Source organism: Tauraco erythrolophus, chromosome 3 (genome assembly GCF_009769465.1).
Source record: "Tauraco erythrolophus isolate bTauEry1 chromosome 3, bTauEry1.pri, whole genome shotgun sequence".
Taxonomy (NCBI): Eukaryota; Metazoa; Chordata; class Aves; order Musophagiformes; family Musophagidae; genus Tauraco; species Tauraco erythrolophus.
In genome coordinates, this window is record NC_141467.1 from 64,468,298 (window position 1) to 64,489,370 (window position 21,073).

The 21,073-nt window shown below is 35.3% G+C and overlaps 1 protein-coding gene across 2 annotated transcripts in view; it reads right to left on the bottom strand.

Moving 5' to 3' along the window:
* Positions 1-19,136, bottom strand: part of ASPH (aspartate beta-hydroxylase) — a 107,327-nt gene extending 88,191 nt beyond the window's left edge. The window contains exons 1-5 of one of the 2 annotated variants that reach the window (XM_086609353.1): positions 19,121-19,136; positions 15,959-16,108; positions 15,145-15,189; positions 13,800-13,868; positions 7,864-8,105 (exon numbers count right to left, since the gene is read on the bottom strand). In XM_086609353.1, the coding sequence (XP_086465479.1) occupies positions 7,864-8,105; positions 13,800-13,868; positions 15,145-15,189; positions 15,959-16,108; positions 19,121-19,136 (522 nt within the window). Of the gene's footprint in view, positions 1-7,863; positions 8,106-13,799; positions 13,869-15,144; positions 15,190-15,958; positions 16,109-19,120 lie in introns of those variants that run through there. The other variant, XM_086609352.1, reaches the window with a different exon arrangement.
* Between the last annotated feature and the right edge of the window lie 1,937 nt (positions 19,137-21,073).

The following is a 21,073-nucleotide window of genomic DNA, read 5'->3' on the forward strand; positions in this document are numbered from 1 at the left end:
CCTATTTTCCATGTTTTCAAAGCATTTACATTATGGCCAAAATTTCCTAAAAAGGGGTTACATTACATTTTTACATGAATGTCTTTACAAACTCATACGTACTCATAAGCTTCTCCCTCACAGATTACAATCACTGCTCAAGTCCAGAGTTCTAACTTGACTAAATTCATTATTCGATCTTATTACTTCTAACCACTGTGTGGAACAACAAGTAAACATTTTTCTCATATAAAAGGAAGAATTGTCTCCAACCTTGTTATACTACAGCATTAATGAAAACTAAATAATAAAAGGTACTCAGCAAAGTTGCACAAAGCCATATTTAAATTTCCAGCTCCTCCCCTCTTTTCATAGTAAAAATAAATGTTATTGGATATCTTAAGATACACTCTTAAAACCATGTCTTGACAGGGAAAACAGAAAATTTTACAAAGACCTGTATACACAAGAATTATCATAGAGATATTTGGAATTATTTTTAAATAAAAGTATATGCACTATGCTGAATGATTACAAAATACCTTGTTCACTGATTATTGATATTTCACTTGTTAAGTATTCAGGTAAGCAGTAAGCTGTTTCAATCTGCTTTTATACAACAAGTAGTGTTAAGATTCTCATCAAATTATCAATGCATGACATAATTCCTAAAATCACGTATAGTTTTACATATTATAAATAGACTCATTTACAGGAAAAGTATGTACAATAATACATTTCAAAATTTTAGTATTATGTAATAATCACAAGACAGAAATCCTGCTGCATCTTGTTTTCCACCTGGACTGAGTCCCTACAATGGCTACAGCACAGGGAAGTCTCATTTGTGAACCCCAAACAGGCTGAAGCAAGACATGGGTGTAAAACACTTCGCTTTTCCAAGATAACAATGTCCTGGGGCATGTGATAAAGTCTAAGTAAACTCACTGGCAAAGACTTAGGCTCTTACAGTCTGGAGGCACACAAACCAATGTCTACAATTTTACAAATCATGTAACTGAACTTGCAGCTTCTTATTTTAAGTTCCAATTCAAATGTCTTCACACTTTTTTTGAGCTAGTTTTTAAGTTCCTTCTTTTTTTCCACTCAGTCCTAAATTATAGTTGTCCAGTGCTGGCAATACAAAAAGAAATACAGAATTTATAACCACACATGTGGTTAAAATAGAATGTTAGAAATGGCTACTATTGGAATCAGTGAATTAAAAAGTAGACTTCGAAGTTAACATAGCTGCATGGGTTTCCAATTCTTTTCAAAGACCTGCTTTAAACAGTCATACTAAAAATTAAATATTCATGTCACAGTGGTTATTTTTACATAATGCTTAATGGTAGATAACGTAGCATCTTAACTGATTCTTTGAAACTTAGGATATTGCAAAGCATTCCAATTCTGCATCAAAATCCAGTCATTTCCTCTATTTTTCCACACAAAAATCTTCAAGAACAACCTCCACAAAAAGAATCCCTGAAGTGAAAGCACAGCTTTAGAATTTCAACATTAGAAGAAAAATATATGAATACTATTTTTATTCAGAAAGATAAGCACTGCAAAACAAAAGTAGGTAACACAAAGCACTCAGTCTTTTTGAGCCGTTTCACAGATGTTGACAGATAACATCCTCATATTTAACAATATATTGAGAAACTTGAAGTTTATTCTTGCATATGCAAATTTTTTATTATTCATTTAATAATACTGAAAATTTTAATATCCTTGCTATACAAAAGGCTTTGCCACATAAAAAAACCTCCTATAAATCAATTTCATCACAACATCTACCTGCATAATAAGTCCTTTTAACCTGCAGCATCATGCAACACATGTGAGCTCATAAAGGTGGCTTATCCACTTACGTGTGAAAAAGGAAGAGGCTACTTCACATTAATCATAGAAAGCGTATGGTCAAGGTTAGCACTAAGCAGCTGACAGAGAACCTGCCACCCTTCTGCAATCTGTGCAAAGCCTGGATAACAGAACAGAAAGTGTCAAGCTTTAAACACTGGGGCTCGTGTTTAAACCCTTGCCTTAATTCATGAGGTCCCATTAAAGACCTCCTTCACCATACAGAAAATCAGCAAAAGATGTTAATATTTTTCTCTCCTTTTTGTTTTCATTCTCCAGAACTGCAAGTCATAAAAAGCTATGATTGTTTGCATATGCACCTGCACATAATTACTACTATTATTTTGCATTGATAATATTCTGCATTGGATATACAAGGTCTTCTGCTAAACAAAATAGCTTACTGACAGAAGGCTAGCACCCACTTACCTTAAACTGAACTCATTACCCGTATGCAGATTGCTGGGGATACCAAAGCCTGAAACTCTCCCAAATGTAAGAGAGTTTTTTTAATTCATACAACCAGGATAAAAAAAAAAAATTAAAACACTCTCAATACATTCTCAGTAAGTCACTTTAATATCCCTTGCTTATTTAATTCTAAAATTAGAAGAAAAATTCAAATCGAAGATATGAGGCAGAAAGTATTTTTCTGAAGTCACAGATGCCTATGTTGCATTTTGTATGAGAAGATACAAAAAATCAACAAGCAAGTCTTGCCTTTACTAGCCTCATCTTGAGGAATCCATGCTAACTGACCATAAGAAATACAGTATTTAATGTATTTCATGCTGCTGTGCCATCGTTATGATAGCTGCTTAACACAGCTGCTTATGGGAACTAAATAGGGAAAATAGGATGCATCTGTCCAAAATGACTGAACTGTATGCAACAGCTTTCCCCAGCTCTCAAATACTGATCAAACCATGCTTACAATATAAGTGAGGTTTTTGCCCCTCCATCTCACCATAAAATGAAATGTGAATCTTTCTAACATTCCAATACATTCTTCTTCTAGCCTGACATCCAACTGTAACCTATATGAACAACTGTCATAAAAATTCAGTTTCTTCTAAGGCCAGTCAATAGAGACTAACTAATAACATCTCTAATAACTAATAATCACCTCTGTGCCTGGCAAGATGATGGCACAGATCCTCCTGGCAACTATGCTAAGGCACTTGTTAAAGAAGGAGGTGACTGGTGACAGCCAACATGGCTTCACTAAGGGCAAATCCTGCCTGGGTAATTTGGTGGCCTTTTATGACAGGGTTACAATGTTGGGGGATAAGAGAAGAGCAACTGACATCATCTACCTGGAATTGCCCAAAGCATTTGACACTGTCCCACACAACATCCTTGTCTTGAAATTGGAGAGACATGGATTTGACAGATGAACCACTCAGTGCATAGGGAATTGGCTGGACAGTCACACTCAAAGAGTTGTGATCAATGGCTCGATGTCCAAGTTGAGATTGGTGATGAGCAGTGTTCCTTGGCATTGGGACTGGTGCTGTTTAACATCTTTGTTGGCAACAAGGGCAGTGGCACTGAGTGCACTCTCAACAAGTTTGCTGATGACACCAAGCTGTGTGGTGTGGTAAACATGCTGAAGGGAAGGAATGCCATTGAGAGACCTCGACAGGCTGGAGAAGTGAGCCCATGCGAACCTCATGAATTTCAACAAAGCCAAGTGCAAGGTCCTGCATATGGGTCAGGGCAATCCCAAGCACAAGTACAGGCTGGGTGGAGAATAGATTCAGAGAAGCCCCGAGGAAAAGGACTTGGGAGTGCTGGTTGATGACAAGCAAAACATAAGCCAACCGTATCCTGGGCTGCATCCAAAGAAGCATGACCAGCAGGTCAAGGGATTCTGTCCCTCTACTCGGCTCTCGTGAGAGACCACCTGCAGTGCTGCCTTCACCTCTGGGGTTCTAAGCACAGGAAAGACATGGACCTGCTGGAGCAGGTCCAGAAGAGGGTCATGAAAACGACCAGAGAGATGGAACAGCTCTCCTGTGAGGAAAGGCTGAGAGAGTTGGGGTTGTTCAGCCTGGACAAGAGAAGGCTTCAGGGAGACCTTATTGTCATCTTCCAGTACCTGAAGGGGGCCTACAAGAAAGCTGGAGAGGGACTTCTTACAAGGGCATGTAAATCCATTTGCCCTTGTCCTATCACTAAACTGAAAGAGGGCAGATTCAGATTAGGTCTAAAGAAGAAATTTTTCACTCTGAGGGTGGTGAGGCACTGGAACAGTTTGTCCAGAGAAGTTGTGGCTGCCCCATCTCTGGAAGTGTTCAAGGCCATGTTGGATGAGGCTTTGAGCAACCTGATCTAGGGCAAGGCGTCCCTGTCCATGGCAGGGGGGTTGGAACTAGACAATCTTTAAGGTCCCTTCCAACTCAAACCATTCTATGATTGTATAACACAAAATTACCATAAAATGAAACCTACGGGTGGTAAGCCTCGTTCACTGACCTCGAAACAAATTTCAAGAGTGAAAGACTGAACAAGCTCTCAAAAAAGCTCATTTTTTTGATTTAGAAAAAAAAAAGGTAGTACTGGCCAAAAGTTGTAACAAGAAGAATTTTAAGAGATAAGCAAACAATTTTCTGTTTATTCTATTCAAATCTAAGTTACTCTCTCTATTACGAACCTTGTGATTCCCCCTCCCTCCCCATATAAAATTAAATAGTTGAAGGTGGTCACAGAAATCTGGGGTTCAAACCTTCCATAAGTTCTCAGCCATTTCAAATATATGGATACTAATTTTTCTGCCTCCCCTACAATTTCTTTACATTAGTATCACAACAAAGAAAGCAAGAGCTTATGCTACAAAGGTTAATGCAATATTTTGTCTGAAGGTTGTAAACTACTGCTGAAGACTGGCAGTTAAAACATCAAACATTTACTAAACATAAGAAAAAGGCAAAGCAAAACATCCAACATATTTCTAAAAACGCTGGCCAAATTGGAAGACTACAGCTTTAGTCATAGACATTTACTTCTGCAGCTCTGCAAAATTTAATACAAATGACCTGTAAGGAATATGAAGGTAGCTAATGTAAGCTCCATGTCCAATTTAACATAAAAAAAACCCCTAAATTTTCATTCTTTACTAGCTACAAAACCTACCAAGGTCCTATTACTTAAACAATGTATTTTCCTCATCAAAAATATTTTTTGCCACTAATTTGCTCCTATTTTAAACTCTCAAACCAAAAACTGTAGGTAGAAAACAGCAGCTCTCCCTTTTAAAATAATTATTCTAAAATAATATCAGAAGGTAAAGCTGCTACAGCTTCCTACCTACAGTTTAAAATCATCTAAAAGTTTTCTAGAATTCTTTTAAAACATTAATATTCTGACTGTATTTTATATAACTGATAGTCACCAAACATCAAACTAAAAATTTAGGTTTCTATTTACTCAACTAATTTCAAACACTTTGTATGGACTTCGAAGCAAGAGTTGAGACACAGTTCCATCTTCCTTGTTTATTTGCATATCATGCTCAGCTTAACCTTTTAATTGTTAAAATGTTTTGGGTTGTTTTTTTTTTTTTTGTAAACTGCTATGCTGATACAACTGAAAACCATCTAAATCTCATTACCACCCTTACTAGCCAAGTTCTGCTTCCCATCACAATAATTAATACAATTTATTAAAATCGAATTATTCTATCCCAAACTTTAAGAGAGCTTTGACAGCTCTGCTCACCAGTGGTGAGAGTTTAATTGTTAACTCAACAAGAGTAACACCAGATAAGAGAGAATATATGGGGGGGGGGGGGGGGGGGAGGGGGAAACACAACAAAAAACCACAACTGTATTTCAAAAACTAAACACTGCAGAAATCTATTTACTGTTACTGTTTCCCTTGGGTCTCCTGCTCCGCCCCTTTTTCTTCTCATACAAACTCTTTATTCCCACTATAATTATTTTTGACCAGACTTCCACACACTTAGTAAAATCAACAAGGAACTTCCATGATACCAAATCAGAACTGTCTTGGCCTGCATTTCATCTCCTTAGCCCGAATTAAACTTATTTGCTGTTTACTGATGTAACCATCATCTATTTCAGTGCAGCAGCTTTCTCATGGTTCAAGCAATCTATTTATCTCTTTCACTTGAAAACCCATCAGAATATCAATGTGCATTTTAACTATTTGGAACAAACTTCATGATACAGAATTCTCAGAGTAGATGTTTTCCTTCTCTTTCTGGCTATCTAGTTCCATTACTGAAGCATCTAAAATAGAGTTTAATGTTCCATGATGATTTTTTAATTCATACTGAGAGATACTATGCCACAATAGCAATGAAACTCTTCTAATTCAAATCTGCTTCTAAAAATCAAACAAACAAAGCTTGATTTATTTCCTACATATCAGATACTTTGCCAGTTTCTTCCAGTTGCTAAGAAACTTCTTAGTAATATTCCACAGATCTACTAGCACTTATTGTCATAATGTAGGTTTTTTTTTTTAATTTTCTTAGCTTTATGCTTCATATTTCTCACACTAAAAAACATTAAATTTATGTGTTATTAACTTTCTTATATCCTAGTCCTCAAATATTTGGTAGAAAGTGTGACTAATGTTTATGTGGCTTTTTCATTTGTAAATCTTCAGCAGTATTAACACTTCACAACTTTTTTTTTGTTTAAAAACCACTAACTTCCTTAACATTAACAGTTTTTCTTTTTTATTACTTTTTAAAGATTGAGTAGAACCCTGAGTTGGATGATTTAATGAAAGATTTTTTGAAACAGGCATGTTAAAATTGCTTTAAAATTGCCATGCCAAAGCAAGTGAAAAAGCATTAAATTTAAAAACAGGTTAAAATTTCAGCCTGCATCCACTGTGTTCAAACATGAGTATAAACTTTATATGGGAAACAGATACAAACTTAAGCATAGCAGGCATCACAATAAACAATTTCATATAATTTTAATAATAATCTGATTGAGTACACTGTTCATATATTTAAATGACAGTTCAGTTTCAGCTTTTAGTACCAGATACAAACTGCAGAACATACTTATAAACTCTCTTTTCTATACCAGTAACTTTATGATAGCAGACATGTACATGAAAAATATTTTTGGAACAACTATCATAAAACAGTTTCACAGGAAAAGGATTAAAATTTGCAAAACCGCATTAATTTCTTGAATTTGGCAAGGAATATAAGCCATTACATTCTAATTTCCAATTAGTCTTTAATATATTCAGTATCACATTAGAAATACAGAATCACAGATTCCCACTTCCATGAAATGCCCACTTTAAAAAAAAAAACTCAAACAAATTTAGAACAGCCCTTTTGGTGTGATTGTTATATTTAAAAAAAGACTGAAAACTTAGTTTGAAAACAGACAAATCAGTGGGAATAAACCATATAGTTACATCATATTTTCTGAAAACAATAGACATTAGTTAACTTACAAATAAATTTTCAAGCACTTTTAAATTAAGTGCTTTTATTTGAACAAGTAAAAAAAAAATCTGAGAAATCAGTGAATCACAAAATAAGTTATTTATTAAAATTATATTTCACAAGATAATTATCATGTCATGTCTATATTAAGGTTTAACACATAAACGCTATTTATATAACGCAATCATGCTAGAACATAATCAAAGCTGTTACAAAACACTTCAGTTAATATTTGCTAGAAAGACAAATGTTGTACTGTGAACAGCAGAGGTTATTACACACAGCTTTGTGCACAAAATGCACAAGTTGAAGCACACACAGAAACCAACTACACAACCGCAGATACACACTTTATTCTACATATTTACACAACTGTAGAGCATTTGTCGTCCTGTCACAGAAACGGAAAAGTCACTGAAAGGCTTTCAACTAGCAGAACTACATTGCATGGCTGATTTAGTTGAATCTTTATAGCATCCATTTGTGAGTTTCCCCTCAATGACATAAACTCCTATGTATATTAAGACTGATGATTTCATGGACGTTATCGAAAGCCAATCAAATTAGTCTCTGAGTCACTGGTTCTGTAAATCCAAAATAACACAAGTCTTTTTTCCCTGAACCCCTTCATTCTGTGACGTACCATCAACATCATCTGCAGCTTCGCTCTCTTCTTCTTCTAGTATTTCAAAAGGAGTCAATACATCATAGAGAAATGAGAGAAAGCCATAAAACCAATCAGAGCTTTCCTCTGCTAAAATATTAAGGACTTCCTCAAGGGAATCAATATTCTCATTACTGCCATCTTTGGTCAGGCCTACACAAGAATAGAGGAAAGAGAGAGAGAGGGAAGGAGGAAAAAAAAAGAGACAGCAGTTAGGTGGAAAGAAGAAACTGTAAAAGGAGGACCTGTGAAAGACATCTCATGTCACAGAGAGCAGTCTTTACAGGAATGCTGACCAGGAAATAGAAAGATGTTAAGAAAGTTGAATCTTTCAAAGTATAGACTAGAATTTGGACAATAAACATGCACAATATTATGCCAAAATCTTAAAAAAAGGTGGCAGCTTTGCTTTCCCTTCTTCCCAATCCTAAACCAAAATCCATTTATATTCCATTTTCTTGCCACAGCATTTACCTTTAGACAGTTTTTTTTAACAGTAATCCTCTAAAAAAAGCAAATTGTATGATTTTAAGTTATATAAAAAAAAATCACTAAGTTCAAATTTGAGAGCTTGCAATTTATAGCTGAGAACAAATATTTAAAAGCAAAGAGTATTTAAACTTGTCACAGACATACTGTTAAGGATAACATTTATTCTACCATGCAGAAATTTGATTTTGCTTAGAAGTGAGGACTTTATTTGGCGGGAGGGGTTGTTTTGCAGTTCGTTTGCTTGTTTGTTTTTTGTTATCATGCTTCCGAATAATTTTCTTCTATGGTATATATTCTACATGACATACTTGATCCTTAGGAATTAATTCCAAACAGAACGCTAGATAAAAATGAATAGGTAGCCAATGTAAAGGATGTATGTATCATTACACAGAAAATCTAAAGCAAGCTAAACACAGCTAGAGATGGTCAGAGCAGTGAAGAAAGAGCTTGTCAATTCTAAACTCTCTGATACCAAGAGTTGCCATTTTGGGTGACAAGACCCATTGATCTAACTGGTGTTTGTAAAATACAAATAAGCCATGATTAATGCTCTCTTTTTTTCCCTCCTCTTCTTTTTATATTGAAATCCACTGTTTTACAGTTATTACTAAATAACATTTCAACTTTTCCATTTTGGGAAAAGTAAAACAGAATGAGCAGCAATGACAAACATCAATTATTGGCAAGCTTTAAAGCAAGAGAGGGAGGAATTTCCCCCACTTCTAACCAGAACAAACCTTTGATTGTGTTGGAAAAAGCAGAAAAGTGCGCTAAGGGTGAATATGAATTGTTGAGACGTAAAATTAAGTGAACGTGTTGCACATGCAGACTACAAAGCAATATTAGGTGCAGGTTAATGAAGCATTCAAGATAGAGGAGTTCACGGCAGAGACATCTAACACATTTCAACACGTTTTTCTTACAGCACATAGTGAAAGTATCAATGATAATTCTGAGGAAACTTCCAAGTCCATGATGTTCCACATCCTTGTACCTGGATGTCCAGAACCTCTACTTGAGTGACCAGCCATTGTCTTTAATTTTTCACTGGATAGCCCATAGGTTTAAAACTGACAGACTGAATCCAGGAGGCAATCAAGGTATTATAAATATCCCTCTCTCCAACTTCTTCCATGGCTTAGTTCTATAAAAATTAAATTTTATAGACTTAACTTTATGCACAGTAATCAGTCATCATTCTAATTTGTTTTCAAAACTTGGACCAAGCAAGATGTAAAGACACAAATCAAAGTAAGTATATTTACAGAAGAATGAAATCTCAATTTAAGAATTGAAACCTGAATCTAAAAAAAAAAAATTAAAAATCTAAGTAATAATTATAAATATTTGTATCATTCTATTCTGTCTGAATCTGGCATTAAAGAAAAAAATAGAAAGAAAAAAACAGAACCCCACTCACGAAAGACCCCAGGCCTTAGATTGGATTTCTGTAAGCACATGAAAAACCATATAGATGCTCTTGTTCTTGCACTAAGTCAAGAATAAGACTCTTGGGCAATTATCTTTATAAAATATTACATGGAGTACAGCAGCATATTTTCTTTGAAAATATTAGTACACCAAAGAGATCCATAGAAACCGGAAGAATACGTCTTATAGTCTTTACCACAAAGAACACCAAACAACAAAACCCCAAACCCTTTGTCTACAATTCTATACAAAAACTATACAAGATTAATATAATGGCCTTTGAATCTGAGGGGGGGGGGGGGGGGGGGGGGGGAGGGGTGAAAAGAGAGATGCTTCAGCTGGAGTTACAGAAAGTAACACATTATTTCATAAATTTTTCTTTTTTCTTTCTCAGAAAGAGTTAGATTTTAAAAACTCAAACTAATCAATACTCAGACTATTTTCCATCTTCATTCATCTCCGTAACTGAGAATTGCTTTTCAAAGTCAAACTCACATACTGATAAGCACGGTAAGAAGTGCCTGCAATTGATGACAAAAATGGAACTGCCCAATCAGGCAGCCATGCCATACTAAATCAGTGACTCACAGGAAATTAATTTATTTCAAGAGAAGTCTAAACATTGCAATTTAAATCAAACAGTAATCAAAGAAGTCAAAATCTTTATCTATTCAACAGTGCTACCGCAACCAACGGGGCAAAGGGCTTGCCTACGTTCAATCTACAAGACAAAGTCTTTCTTCTCCTGCAACACATCTTTTACGAGATCGAGCAGATGCAAACCCTCAATATTTGAAGGTGCTACAGCAGAACGTGAGAAAAACAGAGAAGAGTATGAAACTTATCCTAAACAGCTGAACCTTACAAAAGCAATCTTTAAACTCCTATTATCTCACCACAGATTTTCTGAACACACAACCTTTGTACAACTGCTTGAAAACATCTTTTTCTACTATGGGTGAACCAGGGGAAAAAAGTTGGTTTTCAGAAGCTTCTACTGTTTATTAAACTTTGTTTGCTCATACACTAAGTTGTGGGGTTTTTTTTCCATTTTCTGCATAGCCAAACTACTCTAAACTAAATGCACAAGAACAATATAGTGATGTCTTTCTGTAGCTGCTGTTCCAAAATGGTACTAACTACTGCGGCCATTAAAGTAAAATTTCTAAGGATATTGTTTCTTGTTAAAAAGGACTGAAGTATAAAAAAATGTCTCGGCTCCAAAGAGTCTATTACAACAGACATTGGTACTCCCAATACCTGCATTTTATTGTAACACTACTAAAAGAACAGTTCTCAAGTGCAGCGGTATAACACTCCTCCCGAGAAGAATACTTCCTTCAAAAAACAGAGTGAGAAGGACAAAAAGTAGGAAGATAATTACCAAGGGTTGGTAGGCTGGCTGGGTTTTAGGTGGGTTTCCCCCCCTTACTTGGAGGGGGGGGAAGGGAAGAGGGGAAGATCATACTTCTTGCACACCATTTTTAAAATTACATTAATACCTCAAGAGAACTTACTCATTAAACCTCCTTTGATTTCAACAAATAGAAAGAACAGACCCTATCATACATTTATACATACAAGAACCAAAACAAGAAATTAAAATTCTTCTATTTAGGTGTGCTCAAGTAGTACAGAAAGCTACAAAGTTACCAGCTACTAAACCATTCTTTGAAATATAAAATATATTCATGCTGGTAGAAGCATTTCTCAAAATTAAATTAACTTAAAACCATATTTATTATTAATACACAAATTAAATATTTACATTTGTAGGGAAAACTAAAGACTATGGAAGTGGACAACATTGAACTACTGTATATGCCACAATTTCAATATACAGTAGTTTAGTACCAGCTAAAGAACAGAAAATAAAAAAGTATATGACTTCCTAGTATTAAACATCAAATAGTAGTATCTCCTTTTGAAGTCAATATTAAACTAGTAGAGAAACCACTTGCTGTTAGGGTAGTTTAACCCAGAGAAAAATGCCAGAAAATAACATGTCTTCAAACACAGCATATGTACTAACAAAATCCTCATAAATAAAATATAAAAGGAGCTACATATTCGATATTTAGAAAGTTATGCTAATGCAGTTGAATACAGGCTTACTATCTGATTTTCTTTACTACAAAGACTGAATTCTGGAAGACAAATTCCTCAAGAGGGAATCTAGTATTCCAGTTCCTGCATCAATGAAGTAATTTTAGTTTTAAATAAAATTTTTAAATTAAATAAATTTAGGTTTTTTATTTTGTTGATTTTTTGGTTCATATTAAACGTTAAATACAAACAAGCACAATATTTTACTGGGAACTTCAGTTAATAATATTATATGCTAGTTATGAGAAAAATATATTTTTATATTCATAATATTTGTCAATATCTTGTAACTTTTTAAGTTTTATAATTTCCTTAGTACTGCAGAAAATATTATTAAACTTAAATGAGATTAAATCATATTTCTAAGCAAGTACTCAAAAATAATAAAAATCATTTTGATCTGTGACCTTTTAATGTCACATTTGAAGTATAAGGTTTAAAGGCGTGGTAAGACAAGCTTAGAATAGAAACACTGTCACGTACTGGCAGAATTCCCAGCTATATCAAGTCGCATAAAACAGAGAGGTAACAAAGCAGCAGCATGATTCTGGCTACCACCCTGGCAACATTAATTCAACTAACATGACCCACAAGAGATTGATATGCACTTCACATAAAAGACAAAGAAAGATTAGGATTATAACTGTATAAAGTGTTATCTTATTCACCATTTATATTTAACACCCAATTTGTAGCTCTGAAGTCATTCAGAGCACTGGAGATTCTTTGGAGTGCTTCTCACATTCACACCACTGCAAACTGGTTCAGTAGTTTTATTGCATGGGTTTTCTTTAACCATGAAGGGATTAAACAAATGAACTCCCAAAAAAGACTTGTTTATTTCTGCAAACATAAGTGGGGAAAAATGAACTGATGATAAACTAAATTTTATGGAGTATGAGTTTCTAACAGCAAACCATAACATCCTAATATATTATTGATAACTTTGACTAGTTTGAGACATTCCACTTTGCCCTCTGCTCAAGCTATTATTTACAATGCCGGGGTTTTTTGTTGTTTATTTAACTTGCTAGCTTTCTGTGCTCAGAATAGGTTTACACTTGAGCAAATCATTTAACCTTTCTAACATCAGGTATGCAAGAAGTATCTATCCAACGTTTCATTATGAAGCTGAAGATGGCAGTGCTTTAACTAGTAGAAGATGTAGGTAGAAGGGCAATATCATGAAGTATGTCTATGATGGAAATTTCTCTTTGAAGATACATAGTGAGCAGACATTCTCCCAAACTAGAAGAAACAGAAGCCAGTGTTTCAACGCAAAAAAAAAAGAAAAATCAATGTCATGTAGCATTTCTGAAGAGCAAAGAAAATCAATAGATTTGTGAACTCAGAATAGAGGATAGTACAAAAATATGCTAAACAAATAGTCATCCAAGAAGTACAAAAGCCTGTTGGAAGTCATTTTAAAATGGACCTGGCTTAACACGTTAACATAAAAAAATGTTTTAACTCTTGAGACATCATAAGCCCTGCACCTGATAAATTTATTAATAACCACAACCGTCTTTCAACAGTTGAGGCAGCAGAATCAACCACCTAACTCCAAAATCATCCTGCAAGTAATTAAATGCTTTCCACTCACATTGCTGTATTAGGAGAAAAAGAAGACAACTTGGTACAACAAGTTGCATACACAATACTACAACTTGCATTAAGAAAAAATGCCACCAAAACTAAATCAATTTAAGTTCTCCAATTAGGAAAAAACAGAAATACTGTTTGACAGCAAACAAAAAACAAACATGAGTACGACAACTGAATTATACAGATTATTTTGCCTGTGTTTGTACTTGCCTAGCAATACTTTAGCATCTTCCACATCAAAATCTCCGTCTCCATCAGCATCATATATCCCAAGCTTGCCTAGAAACGCAAAGACAGGAAAAAGAGAGAATTAGGGATTCAGTAATTTGTTTCTAGCACAGTGTTTTCAACGTGTAATGGCTGACTGTCAATGCTAGGTTGTTACCACACTTTTTAAAATTATTTAGCCATACTTTCAATCTGATTTTAAATTTACTGAAAAACACTACGTATATTTTAAGTTTCTTTCTGCATTTCCTAGACTTCAGACTGAACACAAGTTAGTCTTTTTTCCACACGTTTATTTTGGTGCTCGCAGATTTAAAACAAATCTGTAATTAGGTGATGCATTTTATGTGAATGTGCTTTGCTCAGACTAAACTTTAAGTTCACAAGGAACATTCAACATGTTTGAGGGAAAAGAAATAATAAAGCAAAAATTAATCAAATAATCTCCATTTGTTTTCTGATTATATGCTTCTTGCTATTCTAAATTCTCAGGAGAAAAAAAAAAAGGTATATAATCTTTAGTGCCAAGTTAATAGAAGGTAAGCAACCTACTTCCTGGACAAAGGAAAAACATTCATAATTTTATCAACAATTGTATAACATTCACTGCAGACAAAAGAGTTGTCCATCCTTTTATAGGTGACCCATACATCAGACTTCTCACTTTTATTTTTGAAACTGCAGCCCTACCAGCCCCAAGCATGTGTAAAAGGAGAACTCAGTTTCTATTAAAAAAAAAAATTTAGCATAGAATTGTGGCATTCAGGATTAGAAGTGTCCTAGAATCACCAAGTAGAGAGCTATCTAATTAGTTTTCACAAAATTCAGACATAACTTTTAATAGGATTGAAACTCTACACACCGTCTGCAGGAGAACTCTAAGTCCTTACAGTTTGCCAGTTTATTATTATGCTTGTCACTCTCTAAATGGAGGCAGAACTTGATTGCCATTAAAATAAATTAAACATAGTTCTTCATATGATACTTCAAAAAAAATCAGAGAACAAGTTTTGTGAAAGAAAAAGTTCAGACTTGGGTCTAGAATAGAGAAAAATAAAGCCATCACCATTGTTTCGAAGCAATCAATTAGAAAGGATCTCTATTGGTTTATGGTTAAACACAACAGACTGGTGGAATAAATATAATTCTCTAGAAATAAGAAGATTTATATCATCTTCAAAACCATGAAGAACAAGACAGATGAGAAATGACGCTGTTTGATGTTGTAGAAGAATTGTAATTCACAAAAAAATTAAAAATATAAAAAAGCAAATAAAAATTTTTAGCCAAAGGACTGTAACACAAGCTTATTTCTCTGATATCCTACCTTGTAGGACCTCTGACAAGTTATAACGGAAATCCTTTGCTTTGGCTGCATGCATGGCAAAAATACAGAAACCATTATTTGCATCACTAGACCCAATTAAGTTTCAAACCAGAAGCTTCTCTTAAAATCAATCCAGATCAAAAAAGCATGTACCAACAGATGCGTAAAGCTGTAAAGCTTGTAAAACCACCAGTTGCAAAAGTGCATGTTGAATCCTACAACATCAGGGACAATAGCTTTACCTATGGACATACATCTTGAAATCTGAAACATTAATTTTCACCCTCGGATATTATATTAACACTATCACCTTATGAGATACAATTATCACCATTATAAGCTTAAACCTGAGGTGATTCAACAGCTCATTCACAAGAGGATGACTGGTCAGCTGTCCTGACTCTATAGGCAACACAGTCCATGAGAGGAGTGGTAACGTTAGCTGTCTGCTTCCAACCACTGCCGCACGTTTCTGAGAGCTCAAACTGAAACGATGCATATTTAACTGACATTTTGAATGAACTCCAGTATATGCATTACAAAGGGACCCAGATCCATCCTTGGAGATTTCTTCAATTCTTTAATAAATGTAGTAAGTTAATAACTTTTCCCAGTCTTATGAGAATCCCATTTTAACATGATAATAGAGTTCAGCATTAAAACGTACTTTTTGCACTACATTTCCTGTTCTTATCATGTAGGTCATTTGCAAACATCACAGTAGTCAATTCAGCTATCTAGAAATTTAAAACAGTCTCCATTTAAGGTATATCATCATAATTATTAGAAGCATTGTAAGATTTAAAATTCTTACCTAGAACTTCCTCATAATCTACAAGTTCAAACCAGACAACTGCTACTGATGTCCAAACTCCCAGCAAAGCAATTACCATAAACCAGGTGAAAAATGAGCTTCCAGAGAGGCCGTCTTTCTTTCCATTTTTGCTTCCTCCATGCTTAGCCTCTGTTAAAATAAGGCAAACAAGTAGGAAAAACGGTCATGATACAAGTAAGAAAGTTATGATTGAGAATATAATTATAAATCTTGTTTCTTATGACCACACAGAATACAAGACATTTGAGTAACACTTTTTTTTTGGTTCTGTTTTTGTTGGGTTTTGCGGTTTTGTTGCTTGTTTTTTTTTTTTAACTGCACCACTATTACTTGCTTTTCGTATCACTGTGAATTCTAGTGGGAAGCTCAATGATTATCTAAGTAAAAGCCCTATAACCAACGAAACACCAAAACTCACATGTAATTTATCTTAACAACTTAGCTGGAAATCGCCCCTTCCTCCCCTTTAGTGTCTATTTATACAGAGCTTAACATTTTTGAGATGCTTTGCATTTGTGCCAACAGCTCGCCAACTGCCACCAGAGGGCAATATGACCAACAGAAACAGTTGGGAAGAAAAGCATTTCTTCTGAAGCAAGTTTCAATACTAGTTGAATTAGCTCACGGAATCAACATGAAAATTCAAATAGCCTAAGACGGCTTCAAAATCTAAATCATATTAAGAGTAAAACTCCAAGTTCAGACACTCTAGCAACTAAAAATATCTCCCCTGTTGCTTAGAGTCAAACAGAGATTCATTACATGCTGAAAACCTTTAGACTTTCAGTCCCATGAAACATACAAGTAAAAAGAGGACACGGAGATTTAATGCAAATCACAGCTTCAGCTATAACTGCACGTATGTAAAGTAAGCGTATATAAAAAAATCAGCAGTTATACTCAAACCACTGAGAAAAGACAGACCTCAACCTAGCATACGGGCAGGGGGTTTCAAATGTGCATCACCACTCGAGAAGACAAATTTCTTGGTCCATTGCTTTACAATCATTTTAGGGAGAGCAGGATACACGTAGGAAATACATGTGCATCCAAAAAAAATGCCTGTGGCCTTTCTCCAAAGTTCAAGGTCTGTTCTTCTGCCTCCTGATACTGTTGCTGCAAGGCTGTCACTTGGCTATAGTTTCATGTCTACCAGCTTTTGCCCGTTCAGCCACATTCAATCCCAGTTATTGAAGTAGAACTATTTCTTACATATCTTTAAATAACCCATGAACTTCATCATGAATATTGTGATAACATAATAAGGTACGGAATTAACTGTATCATACCAACTGCAAGTAATGATTGATGTATTTATCAACACCGATCACAGAAAAAGACATAAAATACTCTCAACAGGTAAACATCAACACAATTGGTTTTTAGAATAAAATGAAGTAGCTCTGAAAGATGAGTAACAAGAAACTAGCTACTGGTTTACTTATTTCTATAATAGATACTACATAGAAGTACTTTCAGACCATGCTTGCCATGAGATTCACAGCTGTGATAAACTAACCTTTTATTACATTCATTGTGATATACACCAAGTTCAGACCAATTAAAAAAAAAAAAAACGAAAACCAAACAACTGACATCAGATCTTACTCAGCTCAACATTTTATTGGAAAAAAAAAAATCTTTTATTAAGACTACTTCGTACAAAGATCAAATATCAACGATTCATTTTCTTTTCTGCATTAAACACAAAGTTGCCTTGGTGTAGGTTGTGATACTCAAGAGAAACAGAGGCAATTTAGCCTCACCTGTGACATGTATCACTTGCTACTGCACAGTACTCTAATTACTTATGTGCAAGGTCCACATACCTAACTTATCATACTATCTCTCTTGTGGGAAAAATGTACAGGTAGCCTGAAAACAGAAGCAAAGACAAGCAGCATGTGCCAGCACATTCAGAAATATCATCAACTATATATGAAAATTATTTAATGTACTCTTGAGCTGGAAATTTTCATATTCAGAAATAAACAATGATACTATGTAACAGCAGAACGTGGGCACTCTTGTGTTCCAGTGTAGTCAAGGGATAACCCTTAAGCCTAAAAACATTTTAAATGATTCCAGGTTACAACTATGTTCTAGAGCAAACTAGGTATTAGAAAATGCAAGCAGGAAAGAGAATCTTACTATATTTCACACTTACTCATTTACCTTACTGTTTTCTACTGTTTACTGCTAGTTGCCCTTGAAGAAAGGGGCATTACATATTAGAAGAACAGGAAAAAGAAAGAAAAAAAAAACCACAACAAAAAAAAACCATACTAAAATCCAACTTATTTAAGTAATCAAGCATAGCTGTTCATATTTTTTTCCAGTTTAAAAGACTGTTTCATGCAAATCACTCAAAACCAGATCATTCTCAAAACTCTTCAAAAATTCTGCTAAGAATTCAACCATGGCAGCGTGATTAGGCAATACTTTAATACAAACGGAAGTTATGTAACATAAAATTTACCTATGTTCTGCCCAGATAACCCTATAGAAAGTCAGAACAAAACACTGCAAGGACCGACACTGGCTGCGAGCTCATTCCAGACAGTTAATTCTCAATTCAAGCCCTTTCCCTGCACACGCTGCCAGCCATAGCAGAAGTAGGTCACTTGCCATATCTGGTAAGCCTGTGCTTACACCACCAGATGTCTTTAAGCAGACATCAGAAAGTCTTAAAGCATGCTCCATTCCCCAACGGCAAATCTTTTAAAAGTCCTATACCTCATCCACCCCGCACTAAGAGTCACATCTAGATAAAGAGGTAGGAAAACATTTTTCCTTTTACTTTTGCTTACGTTAAAGACACCCAGTAATTTCACATACTCAAAAAAAAACTTTAAAGCCAGATATTTGAAGATAAAACTTCTCTTATGTTAATGTGTGCTTTACTCTAGCAAAAACTAAGTTACAGTTAATCACCTGCCACAAACTCAGAAATATCTCTACTCCAGAGAACATTTAATCAAAGAGAACAGAGGCAGCCTGTAACGCAGACTAGAACAGCAAACTGGCTGGAAAACATCAACATACCACAGAAAGCCGGCTATTTTGCCGATTACAAAATCAGACATAGCCGGTATTCGTGACTACACATTTTCCATTTGTTCACAAAAATTAGGATTATACCTGTGTCGTCAGCCATAATATTAGTGCTTGATTTCCACAGACAGAGCGAGTGTGTCGATATCTCCAAAAATTAATGTTGAAGGCAGAATAAGAAACGATTTGTCCTCACTGTAGTCTTGCAACAGGAGCAAACAAGTTTCCTAAAGTCAGCTCAGCTGGAACCCGAAACTGGACCCAAGAAAAACCTCTCCTCCAAATCTATTTTTAGAGCAGTTATCCTCAGGAGCCAAATGCTTTTCAGAACTCATATGGCAATCTAGTTCTGACGACAATCAAATTCACTTACTCCTCCTAACAGAGCATCCTGGGTAGTCGATCCTTTCCCCTCCCCCTTAATCCTCCAATATCAAACACAGCAGCAAATGAAACTGAGCACATTGTACTGTAGTATTTTTGCTGCAATGTATGCTTCAGTGCCTGAGCTCTAAGGACATTAAATCCAACAGCATAAGCTGAAACACAAGTCTGGACACAAAGCTTGCCTGCTCGCATTTGTTAAGTTGGCCCTCACCCAAGAAACTTTCTCCATGTTGGCACCCCTCTACCAGGCTTCCCGAGTATCCTGTAGAGACTACTCATTTGAAATCTGCTATTTTAAGAATAAAAGACAGCTAATTTCTAAAATGCAGTTTTGAATCAAGAGTTACTTGAAACCAAGCACACGCATTCTTGCCAAAGAATTTTCAGATCAGAACTGTTCCCCTGCTACACCTCATGTTCACTTCTAGCAGACCCAAAGGAATGCTACTGATAGTTTTGCCAAAGCAAACCCTGTTTCCCCAGAGCGCAATACACCACATGCCATAAAGGTAAGCCAGGCAAAACTGCTACTGCATATTTGTTACAAGTAGCAGAGGTGTTGGTTTTGCTGTGTTGCCTTCCCTTTCCGGAAAGGACTAATACTAATTCATCTCACCTCTCCTTTAAATTCTGACAAACATGCACGCTACTTGTACAATTTAAAGCTAACACAAACGATTAATGATCAACATACTCTTTTCTTCTCGAGGACCAGAAAAGGAGGTAAAAACCCACTAATACACCAGTCAACTTATTTACATCTTCAATTTTACCAAATTATTCTTTTCCCACTGCATTTCAAACAAAAGCAAGCTCCTTTTGGGTGTGGGGAAGACAGAAACAAGCTCGTGTCTCATTAACAGCAATTCCAATTAAAAACTTTAGGATCTAGCACTCTGCCCTTACTCCTCCATGCTTCTTAAAATAGGCATCAGGTTGATGGAGAGAACAGTAGAACACTTCAGCTAGTTTGAGAAATAACACATACCTCGTGTGGTTTTAACATTTGACAACCAATTCCCAAATCCAATTCCCAATAGCTCAACAGAGGTAAAAAAAAAAAGAGAGAGAAACAAATCCCAACTGAGTTTAAGACTTTTCAAATGGATGTAAAGAAGCTACAGGCCGTTGATTCTATAACTAGTGTATCTTTTAACTATTTTTAAAGTCACTTGAATATTACCAAACAGAACAGATGCTTCAAGAAAGACCTCCTGACTAGTGTATTTCAGCAACTTATATGATGACTAGTGATTTAGAACAAGATAGAAGAAAAATTTAAACAAAGGGTAAAAGTCACCCAATATACACAGAAATGAACAGCTTATTAAGGGAAATAATTTTACATGCAATTATACGTAGTCTATTGCATATAAAACCTATATTGTTTTGACAGTCATTAGATTTGACAATTTGTTGCAACTTCAGTTGCACTTGCATTTGCAGATATCAGATCTTACTACGTGAATTCATGGAGCATACAAGTGATGTTGACAACTTGAAGTTCAGATTCTACATATTTGAGAGGGATTGCAGCAAACTAGATCTTAGCTGGCTGAATGCCCATAAGCAGTTACTTTCCTGTTACATTTCACCCAGACATAAGTAAGTACATTCAGGGACACCAGCACAACGAATGAAACCAAAGTGAGT